General features: G+C 44.3%; 1 protein-coding gene across 1 annotated transcript in view; it reads right to left on the reverse strand.

Annotated features, from left to right (window-relative positions):
• Window positions 1–832: 832 nt before the first annotated feature.
• The window catches only part of Ntrk2 (neurotrophic receptor tyrosine kinase 2), a 341,393-nt gene continuing 321,043 nt past the window's right edge, over window positions 833–21,182 (reverse strand). Inside the window, exons 17-18 of the mRNA XM_059262791.1 lie at window positions 4,239–4,397; window positions 833–2,546 (exon numbers count right to left, since the gene is read on the reverse strand). Of these exons, the coding sequence (XP_059118774.1) occupies window positions 2,361–2,546; window positions 4,239–4,397 (345 nt within the window). The 3' untranslated portion in view covers window positions 833–2,360. The remainder of the gene's footprint in view (window positions 2,547–4,238; window positions 4,398–21,182) is intronic.

Here is a 21,182-nt window from a genome sequence, read left to right on the forward strand (position 1 = left end):
ACAAATCTGCCCTTGCTTTACCGCTTCACACTTCCACAGTGTTTTGACAGTACCACGGGTCCTTTATATGATATATACCTGCCTGTATATATCACAGAGATATGGCTTTCATTATATTATTATAGGTATTCTGGAGGGTTTGTTTTAATGGACAAAGAGGACAAGTAACTCCCATCTCCCATGGGCCAGTGCTACAGAAAGGACCACAGCATCTGCCTTATGTGACCCCTCCCTTGAGTGGGTCCCCTGGATCACCTTCTGTTCTCTGTTAATTTACACTGAGTTTTTTTAATTTTTAATTTTTATTTTTTGTTGTGAGAACTTGCTTTCAAAGTCTATACTAGAAAACACAGTGCTCCAGAAATGAATGGGCACAGATGAAACCTACCCAGAGCTCTTGCACCTTCAGAAATAAATACCAAATAAAATGCGCTAAGGTGAATGAAGTCACTCCTTTCCAATCTGGCTCATGTTATAAAGATGTCAAGTTCATCGAACTTCCCCTCACAGAGGGGGACAGAGAAACGGAAATGCTGTTCTCTCTTGGTTTAACTGACTACCCTAATGACTGTAAATTTCTATTTAAATTTACACTCTTTTAGTAAAACCAATGATCATACTCAGAAGCATATCTCCAGGCTCAGTCTGGACATAGCCTCCCATTAGCCATACAGTGTCAATTTTTAATTTTTCTTTCTTCTTCTTCTTCTTCTTCTTCTTCTTCTTCTTCTTCTTCTTCTTCTTCTTCTTCTTCTTTACTTTTTTTTAATGGAGTATAGATAACAAAACAGCATACTGACAATGAGTACATAGGAGTGAAACCACACTCTTCCAAACAGAGCCCAGAGCAAGAGACTTGACCTGCACACACTGAATGTGAACTCAGGTGCTGCCCCCAAGAGAGCTTTCCTTTCCCTCCGGGATGGATTCTGCCTGTCCCACACTCCTGTGGGTCTGAGGCAGATGAAGACACCAGGTATCAGCATGCCTATTAGGTAAGCTCATCACCACCAACTGTAGAGTGTTCTTAGCTGCTGATCTGGTTACCTTCCCTAAGCTGCATAAGTTAGACCTTTTATGGATCTGCCCTACCTAGGCCACCACAGCTGGAGCAGTAGTTTCTGCACATAGGTATTGACAAAGACCATGCACAGTTTTTTGCACAGTTTTAAGACAGGTGAGAGTGGAGGGTGGGACTGGAGGGAATTGCTGTCTGAAAAATTCAAGGTAAGAGAAACTTTCCTCAGAATCGAGAGTGTCTCCTGTCTTTATCAAGGACTCAGATTTTCCCATCTGACCCCGAAACAGTATCTGAGTGAGACTCTACCTCTTTTCCACTGAACTTGACAAAAGCTTGGTAGATAACCCTTGCGGAACACGTCAACTCTACCATCATGCCCAACCACAATGCACTGTCTCAATGTGTGACGTGTCATCTGGGTCCACGGAAGCCATCTTTTCTTTCCTCTGCAGGCCAGTATCTGTGACTGGAAACTCTGTCCATGATGCAGAGTTCAACATCCTCTTTCCTCCTCAGAAAGGTCCTCAGGGAACGGTGCCAAACATGGTCCTCACCACTAACAGCTGCTGGGTTTTCCTAAGCAGGGACTGACCCCAGATGACCCCATTGGTTGTCTCAGTTCGATCGTGTAGTTTAGAGAAACACTTCTCTCTCTGGTTTTCATCTCCCACAGACAAAATTGTCATAGATTGTATACAACTTTTCCTTTTTATACACAATCTAAAGCCATCAGAAAACAATCAGAAGAGTAACAATAAATAAATAATAAATAATAAATAAATAATAAATAAATAAATAAATAAATAAATAAATAAATAAATAAATAGAAGTGAATCCATAGAAATGCCCCATGTCTGTACATCGGAAGTGGCGGTTTAAGTCAGATGTTTGATTTCCCTTTTTTCATCCACATCAAAGGCAGGAATACAACAAGGCATTGCTAGTTGTGGTGGGCAAACTGGAGTGTCTGCTGATATAACAAATTAGGTTTTTTAAGGCCTTTGTCTATGTACAGTTAATAGGAATACAGAAGCCAGATTGATCAAGGAGAGAGGCCGAGGACCATGAAGCAGGGAAGACCAAAAATAAAAGGTGAAAGGTCAAAAAAAAGAAAGAAACCAAAGGGGATGGGCAGAGAGAAGGAGACAACGCCAGAAGCGAGTTAACACTGTCTGTGGATGGAGAAGTACACACTGCTTCCCTCAAGAGCCGCTCCTTGTCTTGTTAATACTGTCAGAAGGACAGACAGCAAGGTCAGGACACCCAGCGGCAGTTAAGAGGTTCATCGTGCCGGCCAGTCTGAGGAGTGGATCGGGAGGGTGGATCTGGGGAGAGGGCCCTAGCCCAGGATATCCAGGTAGACAGGAGATGCCTTGGCCAAGTTCTGAAGGAGGGTGTGGATGCTCTTGATGTTCTTTCTCATGTGTGGCTCCCGCTGCCAGCATCCCAGCATCAGCTCATACACCTCCTGGGGGCACGTGCGAGGCCGCTGCAGGACTCGGCCCTGGGTGATGCATTCTATCACCTGGAGGGAGACCAGAGCAGGGTTAGTGGGAGAAAAGCCATGGGTGTGGGATGTCAGTGTAGGAGGGGCAAGGAAGGGCCCTCTTTTTAATTTTTTAAGAAGTCAAGTCAAACCACTCTGCTTATTTCTGGAGGCCAGCATGACAATTTGAGACATATGTTTATATGTATACAATGTGTGCTGACTATATCAGGACAATTAGTACATGTATCTCCTTAATCATTTACCATGTCTTTGTACTGGGAGGGAAGCTTCCACGTCCTCCCTTCCAGCTCAGCATATAATCCTATCTTCATTATAAGGGGCTGAACATTATTCCACTGGGTGGCTCTATCAGACCCTATTGAGGGGCTGCCAATCAGTTACCAGTTTGTTTGTTCTTTTAAAACATTTCATTGTAGTTACTCAGTGAAGATACAATGTTTACAGTCTGCAGTCACAGTACAATGCTGCAGAGTTCTAGAATTAGTTTTCCCTGTGTGCCTGTATGGTAGTACTAGCATGCAGCTTTCCTCTCTATTCCTTCACCAAGCCTTCCCCTGTAGATTCCCGGTGAGAGATGCGTTTTCTGTTTTTAGGTACGGTCTTGCTATGTAGCCCAGGATAGCCTTGAACTCTTGGTCCTTTTGCCTCAGCCTCAAAGGAAACCCTGTTACTGCTTTCTCACAAGGAAGAGAGCCACTATGGTTTTACAAAACTGGCAAAGGCCTGATTTATTCACAAAGAGAGATCCAAAGTTCACATAGGAAGTCCTGCGTGTTTCAGGTTTTACCAGCTAGAGATAGAACCCAAATTACTTTTGTGTAAGGTGTTGACTGACAGGGAACCCCTGGCAGCAGATGTGATTAGCATCACTGTGTATCAGAGCTGAATTAAAAGACAGGCGTGGATCTGAAAGGGACAGGAGATGCCAAGCGAGATGCTGTGCCTCAAACACAGATATGCTGATGGCTGGCTGCACCATGGGCTCCAGCTGTGCACCCAGACAACATCAGACTGAAAAAATGACATCTGCACTGAGCATGTGCAGACATTTTTTTCTTGTCATTATTCCCTAAACATATTGCTATTCACACTGTGCCTACGTGTACTGTTGTTGTAAGTAAGCTGGAAATGACCCTGGAGAAGTCCAGGTCACTTGCAAATACTACATTATCCCGTAGAAGAACTTGGGGTGTTCTAAAGTTTGGTCTGCAGGGGGGTCTTGGAAACAATCCCCATGGATTCCAACAGGTAATTATATTTTGCAAAGGAATTGGAAGAGGCAAACCAATGCTTGAGCTTCTCACTAGTAGTTAATGTTCTAGTAAAATCTGAAAAATGAAAGGGCCTTGCAACTTCTCTGGAACAGTACAGGATGTTTGCCAGACTCAGGGGCATGGATCGGTAAGGCTGCTCTTAATTTGTAGATGAGCAGCACAAAAGTCACTCCTCAGCCCTGTCATTAGAGGGAGCAAGGTTGGGTCAACAAACCTCCTTTTCTCCAAAATTATTAAAATGAGTCTGGGAAGAGCTGCTGTCTCAAGCAAAGCAGTGTGTGACTGTGCCCTGGTTCCCAGCACAAGAGCCCTCAGACTAAGGCTGCATGTCTTAGATTTCAGCTCTGGTGGTGGTGGTGGTGGTGGTGGTGGTGGTGGTGTGTGCACGTGCATGTGTGTGTGTTGGGGGGGTCTCTCCCAAACCATTGCACACCTCGTTGTTTGATAGCTGATACCAGGGCTGCTTGCCATAGGTGAAGATCTCCCACAACACGACCCCCAGGCTCCAGACGTCACTCTCAGTGGTAAATTTCCTGTACATGATGCTCTCTGGAGGCATCCAGCGGATGGGCAGCATCGTGTGGCCACCAACCTGGCAGGAAAGGCATCAACAAGGAGTGTCAGTCATCTAGAACCAGCGTGGAAGGTTGCTGTGGGGAGATTGTTCTTACAAGGGGTATATCCTTTCTCTGTCATCTCAGGTAACAGAGTCAGAGGGCAAAGACTCATCACAACAATGTTTCAAATATTATTTGCACTTCTCCTTTCCTCAAAGCCCGAGAAGAGTAGAGACCATTAAGTGGATGTCCATTTTGGGTTTACAAAAGCCTTCACATACCTTCTATTGGAGGAATTGACCTGCCTATTAATAAACATGATAATTTTGACCAAGATAACAAGCAAGGGCTCTGCATCCCAGTCTCGTAGTACCCAAGATGAAAGTTATTATTCCCATTTTACTGACAAGCAACCAAGGTACATGAACTGTGTTTTTAGACTCCAAGCTTTAGAGTCTCCTCCACAATAAGGTGCTATGTAGCTTATTAACCACAATAAATAAATTTATTTTAAAAGAAAAATGCCCTTCTAGTGAGAAGACAAGCCGTGGCCTTATCCAGTAATAGCATTAGCACACCACAGCATCTTGACTGACACAGGAGACTTGTGGGTGGTTTTCTATATTGTAGAGCAAAGAATGCCATTACACGTTGGTCACTCATCAGGCTGTCTGGTTCCTGCGCAGTAGCCATGTGGCTTGAGGATCTCCTTTCTCATCCTGGCAACCCCTGGTCCTACTGAGGCCACAGGACACACTGTCACTCAATGGCCTGAATTAGATCTGAGTGACACTGACAACCCCATGGTTTAACGTGAACACCACTGGAATCGCTGCCCAGTTTTCATTTTCAATATTGGTTTCTGATTTCTTATACAAAGGAAATGTCTCTGCCCATGTGGCTGAAAGTGGTGGTGACATTTCCTCCTGGGACCACAACCGATGTGGCACAGACCCTGACCAACCAAGAGGAAGTACACTACATGCATGGTGTAGTCAGACTGTGAATATTGGTCCTGTTGACCCTTCATCACTGTGCTCAGAACACTGACAAAAAGAAGCTTCTGAAGCACATGGAGGGCCCAACATTTCTGGATTCTCAGAAGGACTCATGGCCCAAGGGTAAATGATGCCCCAGGACCTGGCAGCTTTTACCACAGCAAATGAGGACTGCTCTGTGGACACATGGAGACTGGCCCTGATGCTTCCCAAACTGGGTACACTTCCCCTTTGGCCATATTCCAGAAAGGTCTGAGAACATGCGTTTCCAAGACATTTTCCCTGTCCCGTGGTACTCCTGTCTCATTGATATTCTCTGAGAACGCACTGGGGGAGTTTCCACAGTTTACAGACATCTGCCCACTCCTCCATCTAATGTCATGAACATACATAGTGCTTCAGTGAGCTGTAGACAGTGAGATTGCATCACCGGTTAGGATTTACCCAAGATGACACCTTGAAACATGGGACAGACAAGCCTAAAGTCCAGCTGTCCCCACTGCCCTTTTCATCGACACAGCGCACATTTACTGGGGACTACTAATGTCCTAAACGCAACACAGCTCTGCTTGGGTCCGACACAAACAAAGTCGGGGCAAAATCAAAGGGGAACTGTTCCAAAGCTCACGCTTCCTTCCCCCAAACAGCATTCCTATCCTATCAGTTTATTGTCACGGTGGCAGGAGTATGGCTGGCTCCGGTGTGTGTCTTGATGTCCTAGTTACTCCTCATTACCAAAAGCAGATCTTCAGGGCTAAAAGTAAGACTTACAGAGGGACAGGTCATAATGAAGACTGTGGCTTTGTCTTCTGGCTGTGCCAAGTCATAGTGTTAATGCATCTGAAGGGAGAATTTTGAACAAGGAGGTCAAGTGTCCGCTAATATTTCTGGGAAGGTGTAGGGTTTGAGACAGGCACCTGTTTGGGGGAGGGAACTGGTTCCTTCCTCTGCAGATCTTTCTTTAGGAGCCCTTTATGAATGCACCACCCTGAGTTTCTCAGAAATCCTGGAAGGCAAAAGGCTCAAAGGGGGTGCACAACCGGATGGTAGAGAAGGCTCCAGCAAAGCCTGGAACTAGAGTATGGATTTTAGTGGGAAACATACAGTCATTTGCTTTATGGAAATATTGAAGTTATAATCCAGTTTGTGATCAACACATGTTGAGGTGTGAACCAAAGTGTCAGGTTTTACATACGGGCCCCTCAGAGTTGTCACTCATACATCACCAACCTGCAGCTTGGTCCTTCTTGGAGATTCAAATCTCAGAGTCATGTTCAAACATCGGAGAAGTTCAACAAATGAGAATAGATTTAACTTTTGTAGTTACTAAAGCATATGGATATATATTTGTGGGAGAGAAGCCTTCTAGAACCAGACATCTGAACACTTTGGGGTGCACTGATCTCTCAAGACTCCACACTTTCCTTTCGGCTTGAGTACCACAGTAGCACGCTGTGTTCTCCACCGACAGAAACTTCGGGCTCTAAAAGTACTGTTTCTCTAAAAATCAGCTGTCCTAATATTGACTAGTAGTAACACTTGTCTGTCCTAGTTCCCTAACTAGACTGTGGGTAAGGATATGATGCTTCCTCAGGTTGTCACAGGTCAATACGCAAGTACACATTCGTCAAACTGCTTTACAATCTTAATGTGTAAGGGCTTCCAAGGGTTGGCTCCTCCTCTGCAGTGTTGTTCTGTGTCTTCAGTGCGCACCAGGCATTGTGTCCCCCTTGGAGGAAGAATCAACACACAGGACTCCCATATTCTTCAGCTGTAGTGACTTCACAGCTACACTGATTGTGACGCAGCAGACTGAAGGCTCTGTCTAGATCTGCTAGCGGCCAAATGAAAAGCGCTTGTGTCCTGACACTCACGTCTTGGTTTGCACATTTTCCCATCAGGTCATTTATTTTCTGCTTGAGCTCTTTGGGCCAGATTTTCCCTGCTTTTCACTTTATTTCTTTTCAGGATCTCTTTGGGGATTTCACATGTGTTTTATAAAGAATGGTTTCTTCTTCTGTTTTTAGACATGAGTGGTGGGATGATCTACTACGAGTTCAGGCAGGGTCCACAAGTCTTCTAAGCCCACTTAGAACAACCTTGCACAGCCATTTGGGGCTGTTTCCTCAGGATTTTGAGGCATGTCACAAGAATAGACCCACTAAAGAAACAGTCACAGTTGTAGCAAATTGATGTCATGGTTTTGTTGTAGACACTCAATGGCTTCCAGGCCAAACAGAACTACAATCTACTCACAGTGGAGTACAAGGAGATACTTGTTCTGTACTATGCTGCTTGGCCCACAGCCTTGCTTAAATATTTGCGAGATTGAATGTGATCCCTGAGTATGACACTGGGAATCTGAATTTCTGTCTCTGGTGCTGAGTGTGCTCCAAGAGTCAGGTTGGGACAGACTGAGTGCCCTTCAGTGTGACAAGTAATGGAACGGATAGGGAGATAGAAATCCAGTGAGCAGGGAAGCTGACTGGAATCTGTCATTTATAAACTGTTTCTAGTTTCTCATATGTTATTAACCACCCTCCCAGGCCGGTTCCTGTTGTTCTGACTGGTTGGATGTAGAAGATTAGGATTAGCCCTTGGTTACTCTCAGTGCAACATGCCATGGTTCTGTAATTCCACACCACCACTTTGCCCTGCTAATCATCCATCACCAGCTAGCACCTCACCTTTGACAAAGAATTTCCATTCAGCTATCCCAAAATACCTGACTGCCACTCTCGAGAGAAGACACTGGCCTGTTTGCCCAGAGCCACATACAAACTTCTTCCACTTCTTGATGGTCTACCACATGTTCTATGTAAAGTCAGAAAGCCAAATCATACCTTCTCACCCAGAGAAAATTTATTCATGCCTCTTGCAAAGATTGATCTCCCTGTAACCAAAGTTCTTTAAAGGCAGATTCATGCTCCCTCGTTTCAAGGAAGCCTCCCACCTTCAGGTCCTTGGCTGTCCAGTGCCCTTAATGTAGCTTTAAGAACTCATCAGCTACTGTCTCCTGTTAACTCATTACCTTCCCTAAGAGAAACAACACTAACGCATTTATATCTAGCTGATGGGATTGTTGGTGAGCAAAAGGTGGGTTTTTCACATGTGCTGCTTTTGGAGAAAATCCAACAGTGTGCTGCTTTTGGAGAAATTCCCACAGTGTGCTGCTTTGGGAGAAGAAATTCCCTAAGAGGGGCCGGTATTTGCTGCTCTCATCCCACCTCCAATCTCTTAAAATGTCTTAACAATAGATCAAACAAAGTCCTGGCTTAGATGTAGAAAATTTTCTTGTTTTGTTGTCTGGTGCAGGAAAGAGAGAGAGAGAGAGAGAGAGAGAGAGAGAGAGAGAGAGAGAGAGAGAGAGAGAATTGGGGCTGGAGGGATGGCTCAGTGATTAAAAGCTCACAGTGCTCTTTGCAGAGGACTTGAGTTCAGTTGTCTCTGACCTCCACGGACACCTGCACTCATGTTCATGTTTATGTGCACACACACACACACACACACACACACACACACACACACACTTAGAATCAATCTTTTAAAAAATAATTAATGAGATTCTTAACCTCTTAAAATACAACCCAAATCACACTCAGCCTGCAGGTAGGCACTCTCTAAGATGTTCCAGAAAGCCCACTCCACAGAACCACACCTGCACAGTGCTTTGGCTGTGGAGTTGGATGCACCTCCCCAGAAATGAGGTCTAGAAAGACTTCTTGGTTCACAACTGAGGAAGTACTGATCTTAGCCTGGCCACTGGGTCCCCACTTCTTCTGAGGCCGAGAAGAAGGAGAGAGGGTAAAGAAGGCAGTAAAACCATGAATAATCATGAACAATCAAAGGAACTTGCTGACTATGAAGGCTGTTAACTGCAACTTGGCTAACCCAACAAAGCTATTAAGAACAATGTCTGAGGCCCAAGCACTCCAAAAAACAAAACAAAAAAACAAAAACAAAAACAAAGCAAGCTGAGAAAAATGGATTCCGTTTGAAAAATACATCAAGAAAAGCATGGCACCTCATGATTTTGGTAGTGATTCACATAGAATAATCTTATCAAAACAAAAATTACAGCTCTGTTTCAGAGTTCACTATCCCCCAACTCTATCAGCTCGAAAAGTATTTTAAGAAAAGAAACTCTGGAGAAAGTACTGAAAGTAAAACTCCTTTGAATTAGAAATCAATGAGTTTACTATGTTTGAAACATGATGGCAATTCAGTCACTACAACTACACAATTTAGTTTTTAAAGATGTTTATTTTTACTTTGTGTATGTGGATGTGCCTGTGCACCACATGCATGTAGTGCCCGTGGAAGCCAGAAGAGGGCATCAGATCCCCTAAGACGATTTACAGACGGTTGTGAGCTGCCATATGAGTACTGGGAACACACTTGAGTCCTCTGCAAGAGCAACAAATGCTCCTAACAGCTGAGCCATCTCTCTAGCCATAATTCATGTCTTCACTAGGCAATTCACAGTCTGCAATCTGCAGTCATTGGGTTGAAGAGTTCCGTACGGCTTGACAATTTGTTTCCCTCCATTCGGAAACTAGGATTTGGTGAAATTAAAGAAGTTTCTGGTCAAGTATACGTATAAATTGGTGAACAATGGCATTGAAGACAGCTTCACATCTTCTCTTCATGCTGAGAGCCTAGGCTCCTTTTCATTATTGCTTGCTTTGCACACACACAAAGTATCTTTATCTGTGGTAATAGTAAGTGAGGAATGCACAGCCCATTTCCTAGAGACACTGGGTGATGGAAGACGGAAGTGATGCCATTAGCTGTCCCCTTCTGTTGGCTTCTCACAAAGTGCAGTCTGCCTTCTTTGTTCACATCCACTCCCTCTCCCCTGCAGCCACTATCCTCAGGAAGGCCCTAGCAGTCAGTCCAGGACTAATCCTGATGCTTGGCATCTCCCTGAAGATCTCTCTGGTGTGAACCCACTCCAACCGCCAGTCCTATCTTAGTCTCCCTCTGATTGTCTCTTCTTTCCTTACACAGCCCTTTTCACTCTACAATTCCGTTCCCCAATAGACTCCATTCAGTGTTTAGTGGAGGCACACAGGAAGGTTAAGTACAGACCAATACCAATATCTAGCTCGCTCTGAAACCACAGGTGTCTGAAGACAAATTATGCTGACCTGGGACCTTCTAAACTTGACCAACAAAGACCAATGATGCCTGGGGGCCACTTTCAGCTTGTGGTATTTACTCAGCAAGTGAGTGATAACTTGTTTGGAAGCCAGAAATTTGAGTCCCTCAGAAACAAGCTGGCCAGAGGGCAAGCCCCATTAAGAGATGATTAGCTGCCAGAGGCCCTTGGTTGCATTAAATATTGAAAGGACTCCTGGACCTCCATATTGCACCCATGCACAATTGCTTTGCTTCAGCAATCTCCCCTGATCTGTTTCTTAAAAAATTCATGAAAGCTGTAAACTTTAAGCAACAGCCAATCTCCTTTGCTCACCATCGATGGCATCTATAACAGAAGGTTAAACACAGAAGAGCAAAGCAGTGATGACAAGGTCTTCCCCCTGAAGAAGAGCCCGGGAGGAACCCTGTGGTTAGACTGTGGGCTGTGACCACATCCAGGAGGGTGAGGGTTCTGTTATGAAGCATGAGCTGGGGCTCCCACGGGGCTAGTATTGAATGGAGAATACTGCCTGGAAAGAAATCTAGCTCTTCTTTTTAACTCCTGAGTGGAGCAGCCCCTGTCATCCAGAAGAGTCTGGCCATCCTCTTGTGTACACCCAAAATTGAATATTACCAATCCTGAAACTGCTAGTATTTAAAACCTTGAATATCCATGTTTGTTTCTTTACATTTACAGAACAACTGGTCATAGTGTAGTGACTTCAAGGCCAAATACTATTGGCTTAAGAGGATATCTTCAGCCTTTTTGTTAACACATTTTTCCAAATGCCTTTTCCCACTCAAGTCTTCTCTGTCTGGCCAGAATGAGGTAGATTATCCTATGAGTTAAAGAGGAGGACCACAGAGCTGTCAACATTGTACCCTGACACTCAATTCTGGATATGCTCATGAGCCACATTCAATACAGTTTTCATTGAGGATTTTGTACATATCACAAAAGTAACTCAAGTCATACAAAGTAGTATTTGTTTGGCACATCTTGTTTTTTTTTTTTTTATCACTTCCATGTCTTTCCATTCTGTAATAATGGTACTTACCCAAAAATATTCTAGCAAAATTTAATGAATTACTATTTGAAAAGCCATTAGAAAGAGGGCAGACTCCAAAGTCTTATGTGATATGATTTATACACTGATCTTGAGAAGCCAAAACTGTAGATCTAGACAAGCTCTGGTTATGTAGGTTGGGAGAAGAGGAAGGGCCTCCTTTAATAAGGGAGGGGAGGCATTTGGGCTGACAGAAGTGTTTTGTTTCTAGAGTGTGTAGACCTGGTGCAAGTAAATGACTGCATCTGGGACTTGAGAGATGGCTCAGTGGTTCAGAGCATCTAATGATCTTGCTGAGGACTGGGGTTTGGTTCGCAGAACCCACATGGCAGCTCTGGCCTCCAAGGGACTGCACACACACAATGTAGGGAAAACACCCATATATATAAGATAAAATAAATCTTTTAAAAATGACTCTATTTGTCAAAATTCATAGAACTGTAAAGGAGAAAAATTCTGCCATCTGCATGATATGCCTCAGTGAATCTGAGTTAAATGGTTAGAGGAACTATGGGGAATGTAAGGTTTGCTGTGTGTGTTAGCTACTGCTAGTCTACGCATTTGATTCTCCACCTAACCTACATGTTTAAGAGACGAAGCATTTCCAGACTGAGGAGGTCAAGTGACTAGCTCAATCCACATGCGTGAATAGAACCAGCACCAGGACCCAGTTCTTAAGGATCTGACCCTCTTCCAATTTCTCTCTGCCTTAGCCATCCTGGCCTCCATCACAGAGCTCCACAGGTGGGAGGGAGGGCATGATTTCATGTCACTCTGGAGCAGTGGTTCTCAACCTCCTTCCTAATGCTGCAACCCTTTAATACATTTCTTCACGTTGTGGTGACTCCCCAACCATAAAATTATTTTCATTGCTACTTTATAACTGTAATTTTGCTACTGTTATAAATCGTAATGTAAATATCTGATATGCAGGATATCTGATATGCTACCCCTGTGAAAGGGTCTTTCAACTACCAAAGGGGTCACTACCCACAGGTTGAGAACTGCTGCTCTAAAGACTAGACGGCTCAGATACAGATCTGCACCGTTCTGTGTCTGGTGAAGACTCCTTTCCGTCTTGCAGATGACTGCCTCTTTGTTGTGTCCTTTATGCGATTTGCATTCCGAGAATGAGACATAGAAAATGTTCTAGGGTCTTTTCCTTCAACAACACTAATCTGACAGAAACAAGGCCGGACATTACAGCCTTCATCTTTCTACTTCCTCAGAGGCCTTCCTGCCATCTGGACAGGCCCGGCACTTTGTTATAGCTTAGATTTACCACTTTTGCAATGCTGGGGATCAAACCCAGGGCTTTGTGCATGCTGGGCAAGCTCTGCTACTGAGCTCCCACCCAAACCCTTGGGTTTTTGAAACAGTCTACATAGCCCACTCTGGCATTAAATTTGCAATCTTCCTGACTCTTCCCACAGAAGGCTGAGATTATAACTATGAGCCACAGAGCCTGGCTAGTTTGGCTCTCAAGTGTCTCCTAAAAGCTTTGTTCTAAAGGCTTGCTTCTGTGGTGGTATTTTGGGGAGGTGACGAAGTCTTTGAGAGGTGCAGCCTATTGGGCAATCTTTTTCCTTTACACAGTGCCTCGCTGTGTATCCCCACTGGTGTGGAACTCTTGGGAGGAGTTTATATCACTGTAGAATTCTCTTCAGGATCCCAGTTCCTTTCTCCCTTTCACTTTACACTCTCACAGTCAGGTCAGATGTTTCTGTCATGTTCTGCCATGATGTGCCTTCTCTTCACAGGCCCAAACACAAAAGGACCAGCTGATAATGGAAACTCTGAAACTGTTGGCCACAGCAAATCTCTTCATTTATATGTGGTTCTCCCAAGTTTCTCTTTAATCACAGGGGCAGGTTAGCATAGCTCCACCACATGAGTTTTGAGAGGACACAAATGGAGTCCAGTTTCCTCTCCTCAGCAACTTCCCTTCTGAGGCCACTGTGGTCCAGAAGAGCCTGAGCATCTCTGAGCACTAGAAGGTGGACAATTATAACTCAGAATCTAGATCTGTGTCCTTTCATAATATTATTATGGCCCAAGCCAAGGCCTGACCCTGCTGACCCTATTGACCCCACTGACCCTGCTGGCCACTTCCAGGTGAGTTTCCCAAGCATCTTTTGACTCTAGAGCTTAGACAATGGTTAATCCTGATGCTGTTTCAGAGTGAGATCAGCTCATTCTCTATGCAGGTATTAGGTCAGTCCCTGCCTCAGCTCTGCCCCAAGTTCCCTCAGTGGTAGCTAAGGGAGAGTGGGAAGATCCTGGCATGTCCTAATGAGACAGAGACAAGGCACAATGGCTGTCTGAAGTTTCCATTACCTCAGGTAACTCATGGTTTAGGGCTTACCTGTGCAATGGGCTTGTGCACTGTACACAGTCTAAAGAGCCCCAAATCCTTGGTCTGAGGTGATACTACTTTCTCCTTATTTTGTATTTGATTCTGATGAGAAGCAATACATCTCCACAACTAAGATGTGCAGCTACAGTCACAAGGATAGAAATCACTTTGGATCTAGAAACAAGAATTCTTCATTTTAAGTAACACAAAATTAAAGAGGACTTGCTGCTCTTCCAGATGGGGCCAGGATTGGTTCCCAGCACCTACATGGAGGCTCACAACCATCTGTAACTTCAGTTCCAGGGAATCTAATGTCCTCTTCTGGCCTCTGTGGGCACTGCACACATACTCACTTAACATACATTTAAGCAAACATTTATACACATACGATAAAAATTTAAAAATCTTCTTTAGAAAGAATAAAATAAAATTAGTGGGCAACAGCATACTTTTCACCGTCTGCTGCTTTTCTTTCCCAGCTACTCCATAAACCCTGATGGAAAGCTGCCCAGGCAGATACGTGGAAAGGTAACTTGCCACTGGACCAAGCTGCCTGGTGGTGACAGCTCTAGCCATGCGTCACACAGCCACAAGATGATATACGCATCTCTACAGTATGCACTCCAGGAAGCTTCATCTTTAAAAGTGCGATGTTATTAAACTACTTCTGTGTCACAAACACTGTGGTTTCAATCCAAGAGACTATATGGCATTTAGCACAGCATCGTTTCATGGTGACAAGCCACAGGGATGGACAGGTCCTGAGAAACGGTAGCGAAGCTGGAGAGGCATACACTTGTGGCATTGTCTGTGTTGAGGTTGCTGCATCGTGTTGATTTGCTGACAAATTTCAATGTGAAGTGTTGCTTTGGAAATCATCCAGAGAGAGTGGTGTCTTAGTCAGGGCTTCATTGGTGTGCTAAAATACCAGGACAAAAGAAACTCAGGAAGGGAATTAATTATTTCATCTTCAGTTGTAATTCATCATCCACGGGAGTCAGGATAGGAATTCCAGGCAGAAACCTGGAAGCATCATCTGAAGAGGCCATGGATGAACACTGCTTACTGGCTTGCTCCTCCTGGCTTGCTCAGCCTGCTTTCATATACCACCAAGGACCATCTGCCAAGGGGTGGCATTGACCATAGTGAGCTCAGCCCTCCCCCATCAAACATTAATTTAAAAAATGCCACACAGACTTGTCCATAAGTCAATTTTATGGAGGCATTTCTCAATTGAGGTTCTCTTCTCTCAGAAGTAGCATCAAAGGGGGTGTTCTAGGTGGCTATAGACAAAGAAGTAGCAATGATTGTTGACAGAAAAGAAATAGGAAAAAAGAGGGGGCATGCAGAAGGCTTCCCATGTGAGAAGCGTCTCTCTCACGGTACTAGCCATGTTTACTGAGATGGACACAGCACAGGCAGTGGTAAAGAGGCCGCCATGGTTAACCCCAGCGCCAGTTAATGCTGGAGACCCAAGTAGAGTCTACCTTCCTCTAGAAAAGTAAGATGGAGACAATCATTAGCGCCAGATCGAAAGGAATATCCATTTTCCTTTAGCTGAGGGAGTCCAATTTGATGTGGAGACTGGGCCATGTCTCCGTGTGTGTAACAGTGAGAAGGAGCTTTCTCTAGGAAACCCCAATGTCAACATAACAAGTATGGCCCTCCTCTGTCTGCTACATATGTGTGTGTGCACATGTATGTAAATGTATACATATATGTATATATAAATACATATACACATAGAGAGGTGTGTATATGACTGTATATATATATAATAAATAAATGTGTATATAAATGTATATGTATGTATAGAGATCATGATGCTGGGTACAGAGGATACCATAAGTCCTTATGATAATCATGAGAATTAAGATTATAACACAGTTATTCAGTCCTGGGTTGTGTGCCACACTCTTTGCTAAAGACAAGAACTACATCTAAATGCACTTAGCTGTGTTTCTTTAGATCTACCTACAGATCAAACATATCAATAAAAGTGCATATATTATAAAACAGCTGTTTTGCCATCTGAAAACAGGGCCTTGGATTCTAGGAAATAGCTTTTCTGTTCACAGTAGGGCATGGAAGCTCTGTACAAAACAGCTACTGTGGTGCAGGTACAGCCTTCCATTGCTTCTCATCAAAGAACTCCAATACTGCAGAAAGAAGAAAAGGGAAGGGATGCTTATTGCTGACTGGTGTGAGATTTAAAGCCCTTGTATTTCATTTTTAACATTCTGTGTAATTATTTTATTAAAGATCATAATCCATCATGAAGTACAGTGTTCTTTCCCCAAAACCCTAGTTAAAACTGATGCTTCAGGTGGAGGAAGTGCCATGTTTATCCATTGTCTTTCTGAGTCTCTGGCCTGAGGAGACTACCTGTGCTCAGACTCACTGTAGAAGTACTAACCAGAGGAGAGCAGGACCTGCAATCTACAGACCTATTTCCTGTTCTACTGCAGCCACTGACCAGATGCTGTAACTGGGATCTTAAACGTTGGGTAAAGACCTGTTTGTTGCATGCTTGGTCTCCAGCCTGGGATGCTCCTGGGAGGTTGTGGCCTAAAGACAAGGAACTTTGGGAGGTTGGGCCTCATAGAAGAGAGGCCACTAGATGTGTGCCTTTGAAAGGTATATTTGAACTCAAGACCGTTTCTCTTTCTTTTTACTTCCCAGCTACCATGAGGTAAATACGCTATCTCTACCATGTGCTCCCACCATGGTGTACCAGCATACCATAGACCCCAAGCCATTGTACCAAAGGACCATGGGCCAAAAACTCTAAAACCATGAACCAGAACAGGCTCTTCCTCTTAAGTTATCCCACCTTACTTATCTATGTCAGTGAGGAAAATACAATTAACATACAAGGTGAATCTGAACAATTACTTCAGCTCCTTATGGTATCTTCATTACATTTAGAAAAGAACAAACATGTGAGCCTACACCAAGCCGGTAACTTGCCCGATAGGATGAGCTCTGAAGAGGTGTTAGTCCCTTGGAGGACAGCTGTATGGTCAGCACTGAGCTAACGGACACGTTGAGGCAACAGCTTTGGCAATACAGCAAAATCTCAGCACCAAGCCTGGAAGTGTATATTTTCTTCATGCATACACACACTTACTGAATATTTATAAAGTATTAATTGATGTTGAACATTTGCACTGGTTTATAAAATAGCTAATCTTCTACACAACCTTTTGAATAATTTTGGACTCAAAACCAAGTTTCATTGTATGGAATTTTCCATTTGGGGTGTCATGTCATCACTGTTGAGCTGTTGGCAATTGAGAGCTGTTGTGAGAGGCAGGGTCAGTTTCTTCAAGGGTGTGGCCCTCAGTTCACACTCCAGTGAATGGCTATATACCCCAAGAGTACATGGGCTGGACTTGGTGGTTTTAATACACACACACACACACACACACACACACAGAGAGAGAGAGAGAGAGAGAGAGAGAGAGAGAGAGAGAGAGAGAGAGAGAGAAGCACAAAATTATGTATAGTGTATGTAGGGATGGATCTAGGAGAAGTATGGGAGTGGGAGAGTATGACCAAAATATATTGTATGAAATTCTCAAAGAACTAATAAAAAAAGAAAGTTATTTTTATTTTCAGATTAGGATGTCTAACATGTAAGCATACATAGCTGGCTGTATCTGGGTGGTATTTAAGGCAAACTATTTAATATTATAAAATTTCCCATAAATATACAGCCTGTGATCTAGCGGACTTCATTTACTAAAGAGCAAGGGAACAGGACATAGAAACCCAAGACAACAGTCATAATCAGAGACCAAGAGGACAAGGGAAGACATATATTTCCAATTCACTAACTTTCCCTTTTACTCTTTCATTCTGCCTCATTGCATTCCTTCCCCAAGTCCACCAGGTCATATGACCAGCTATGCAGGCTAGCTAAAGCCATCATTAGCCACTTCTGAGCCCTGAGAAACAAACCCCGTCTATGATCCAGAACAGTCTACAGTGATATCACTATACCACATACGTAATTTGTACTTTGCTTGGGAGAAAGTGGTGAGCTCTGGGAGGCAAAGTAGTTTGACTATATGGCTACTGTCTCTCCATCCCTGGAAAGAGAGAGGGATGTAGAAAGAGTCTTTTGTAATGGACCCCCATAGCACACATATATTCTTTTGTTTCTCAGAACTCTGAGTCTCTTAAGACTTTCTTCTTCAAATTGTGCTGATGCATGCTTCTCTTGGCCATTCCAGAGTAGGAGGCCCTTCTTTCACCTTGCCTTATTTTTCTTGATTATTTCACCCCAATATCAGGTATGTGATCAGTCATCCTTTGACCTCTAACACAACTTGAGCTGAGTTTTGGGAAGAAAGTTGCTCTTCATGCATCCAGTGGGAAGGAAGGATGGCATAGTGCTGGAGTCCTTGGGCAACAGCCAGCGTCTTCCTTTCCTATCCTCAGTCCTTCCTGAGTTCCTCTGATCACTTTCCTTCAGCTTCCCTCCCAAGGTCTCCATGCTCTGCCGTCATACAGTGCTTCTGCTGTGTCTTCTATTTAGATCACTGGCATTTAGGATGCTATATTTGCTTGTTAAAGTCTACTTGAATCCATTTACAAAAATAACTTTCATGAAACATATAAAGGTCTTTCAGAACAAGTAGCTCATCTCTGAACATAGACTCAGGGATACAGTTCTTTTCAGCCCTAAATTTGTCTTTAGAGATGGAGACAAGAACACTCTCAGAATATCAGGGTGGACAGAGGCAACAAGCTACAACAAATTACCTAGAAACTCTGGGTCAAAGATGATCCTCAATTTCAAAATTCAAAGCACGGGGCTAGAGAGTAATCTTTCTTTTCCATTGGAGATCTGTCCTCTGCTTACCCAAAGATTAAAGATCTGAAATCTCTCTCTCTCTGTCTCTCTCTCTCTCTGTCTCTCTGTCTCTCTCTCTGTCTCTCTCTCTGTCTCTCTCTCCCTCTCTCTCTCTCTCTCTCTCTCTCTCTCTCTCTCTCACACACACACACACACACACACACACACACACACACACACTTCGGATCCCTGTTTCTTCCCCTTGCTTTCTCATCCCCTTAAAAACTCCCACTGGGACTAAATCCTTAGAGTCATTGCTGAGTCCCTCTTTTCCCTTGAGTCTGTATCTAAGTCTTCATTGTGTTGTTCTGGATCTCCTCAGTATGCACCCGACCTGCAGAAACCTCAGACACCAGCAGCAAGTCCAAGATGGCTGTGTTCTTTCATCCACACAGCTGTAACGGCCTATCAACTGGTGTGCTTGCTCATTACTTTCTTCTTTGTGGTTCAGGGATTAAACCCAGGGCCTTACAAATGAGTGCTGGGCAAGGACACTACCACCTGCTATATCCTAAGGCCTCTGACTGACTTTGCTTCTGTAAGATACCCACCACACAGCAGGGATACACTCTTAGAAATGGGAACCAGAGCTTGCCCTCTTCCCTTGACAAACCTTCACGGACTTCCAAGCATGTTATAGGACTTCCAAGTTCCTACCAGACATAGGCACAGCTCACCTGTCTCTGACACCTCCCATGCTCCTCCTACTCAACAAGCTCCAGCCATGTTGGTTATTTCACTTTGGATTATCTAAATCTGTTCCTCAGTGGAGCTGGCTGTGTGTGTGTGGTGGTGGTGGTGGTGGTGGTGGGGTGGTGGTGGTGGTGGGGGGTGATGATGGTGGTGATGGTGGTGGTGGTGGTGGTGGTGGTGGTGGTGGTGGGGTGGTGGTGGTGGTGGGGGGTGATGATGGTGGTGATGGTGGTGGTGGTGGTGGTGGTGGTGGTGGGGTGGTGGTGGTGGTGGTGGGGTGATGATGGTGGGGGTGTGTGGGGTGGGGGGTGTGGTGGTGGTGATGGTGGTGGTGGTGGTGGTGGTGGTGGTGGTGGTGGTGGTGGGGTGGTGGTGGTGGTGGTGGGGTGATGATGGTGGGGGTGTGTGGGGTGGGGGGTGATGATGGTGGTGATGGTGGTGGTGGTGGTGGTGGTGGTAGTTCAGCCTGTCCAGTGATCTTGGCTGCTGTAGTTCCACTGCTCAGGACGATGCTGACAGTATTACAGTGGTTGTTGGAATGGATGGTTGGATGAGCTTTACATCCTCCAGTGGGCCAGTCTTTAGGGAAAGAATTCTATGGAAGGTGCTTGTATTAGTACATTTCTGTTGCTATGATAAAACACCCTTGCAAAAAGCCACTTAAGGAGGAAAAGGGGTTCTCTTGTTTTTTGTTTTTGTTTGTTTGTTTGTTTGTTTTGTTGTTGTTTTTGTTCACAGTTCCAGTTCCTAGCAGTTTGGCATCCAGGGCAGGGACAAAATAGCAAGGCAGCAGGAGCCAGAAGCTGGCTAGTCAAATCTTTTTCCACACACAGGAAGCAGAGAAACAGAGCAGGAAGTGGGTAAAGCTACAGATCCTCAAAGCCCAACCCCAGCAATGGACTCCAGCAGGGCCAAGCCTCCTAGAATCTCCCTGAACAGCACTACCAACTGGGAACCATGTGTAATACGTGATCCTATGGGGACATTTCTCATGCGAACTGCAATAATACCCTACCGCTGTAATCATTGTCTTTTCATCCTGTCCTCTGTGCATCACCAGAGGCTGTTGTCAAGGCAGCACTGTTCTCTCTTGTCAACATCCAGCTCCCAATGCCTCTTGACAGGCAGAGGCAGGCGTGAAGACTGATAAGATCTGCCACTGGATCAGCCAGGAGTCATATAATCAGGTACTTTGACCCACAAAACAATTTTAAATTTTTATTTTAATTATTCATTTTATGGATATTTGGCCTTCATGTATATTTATATGTGTGCCCTGTACCTTGAGAGGTCAGAAAAGAGCATCAGATGGCCTGGATCTGGAGTTGTGAGCTGCCACGTGGATTCTAGGAATCAAACCCAGGTTTTCTGGAAGAACAGCTAGTGCTCTTAACTGATAGGCCAACTCTCTAGCTGCACTGAAAACATTTTTTTTTCCCAAAACAATCTTATAAAAGAGTGTTTTGGGGTCAGGCGGTGGTGGTGCACGCCTTTAATCCCAGGACTCAGGAGGCAGAGCCAGGCAGATCTCTGTGAGTTCGAGGTTAGCCTGGTCTACAGAGTGAGATCCAGGACAGGCACCAAAAGTACACAGAGAAACTCTGTCTTGAAAAAACAAAAGAACAAAACAAAAAAGAATGTTTTATGTCAAGAGACACAGAATACAAACAAGAGTGCTGCTTCTGTTGTATAATAATTACCAG

Source organism: Peromyscus eremicus, chromosome 5 (genome assembly GCF_949786415.1).
Source record: "Peromyscus eremicus chromosome 5, PerEre_H2_v1, whole genome shotgun sequence".
Taxonomy (NCBI): Eukaryota; Metazoa; Chordata; class Mammalia; order Rodentia; family Cricetidae; genus Peromyscus; species Peromyscus eremicus.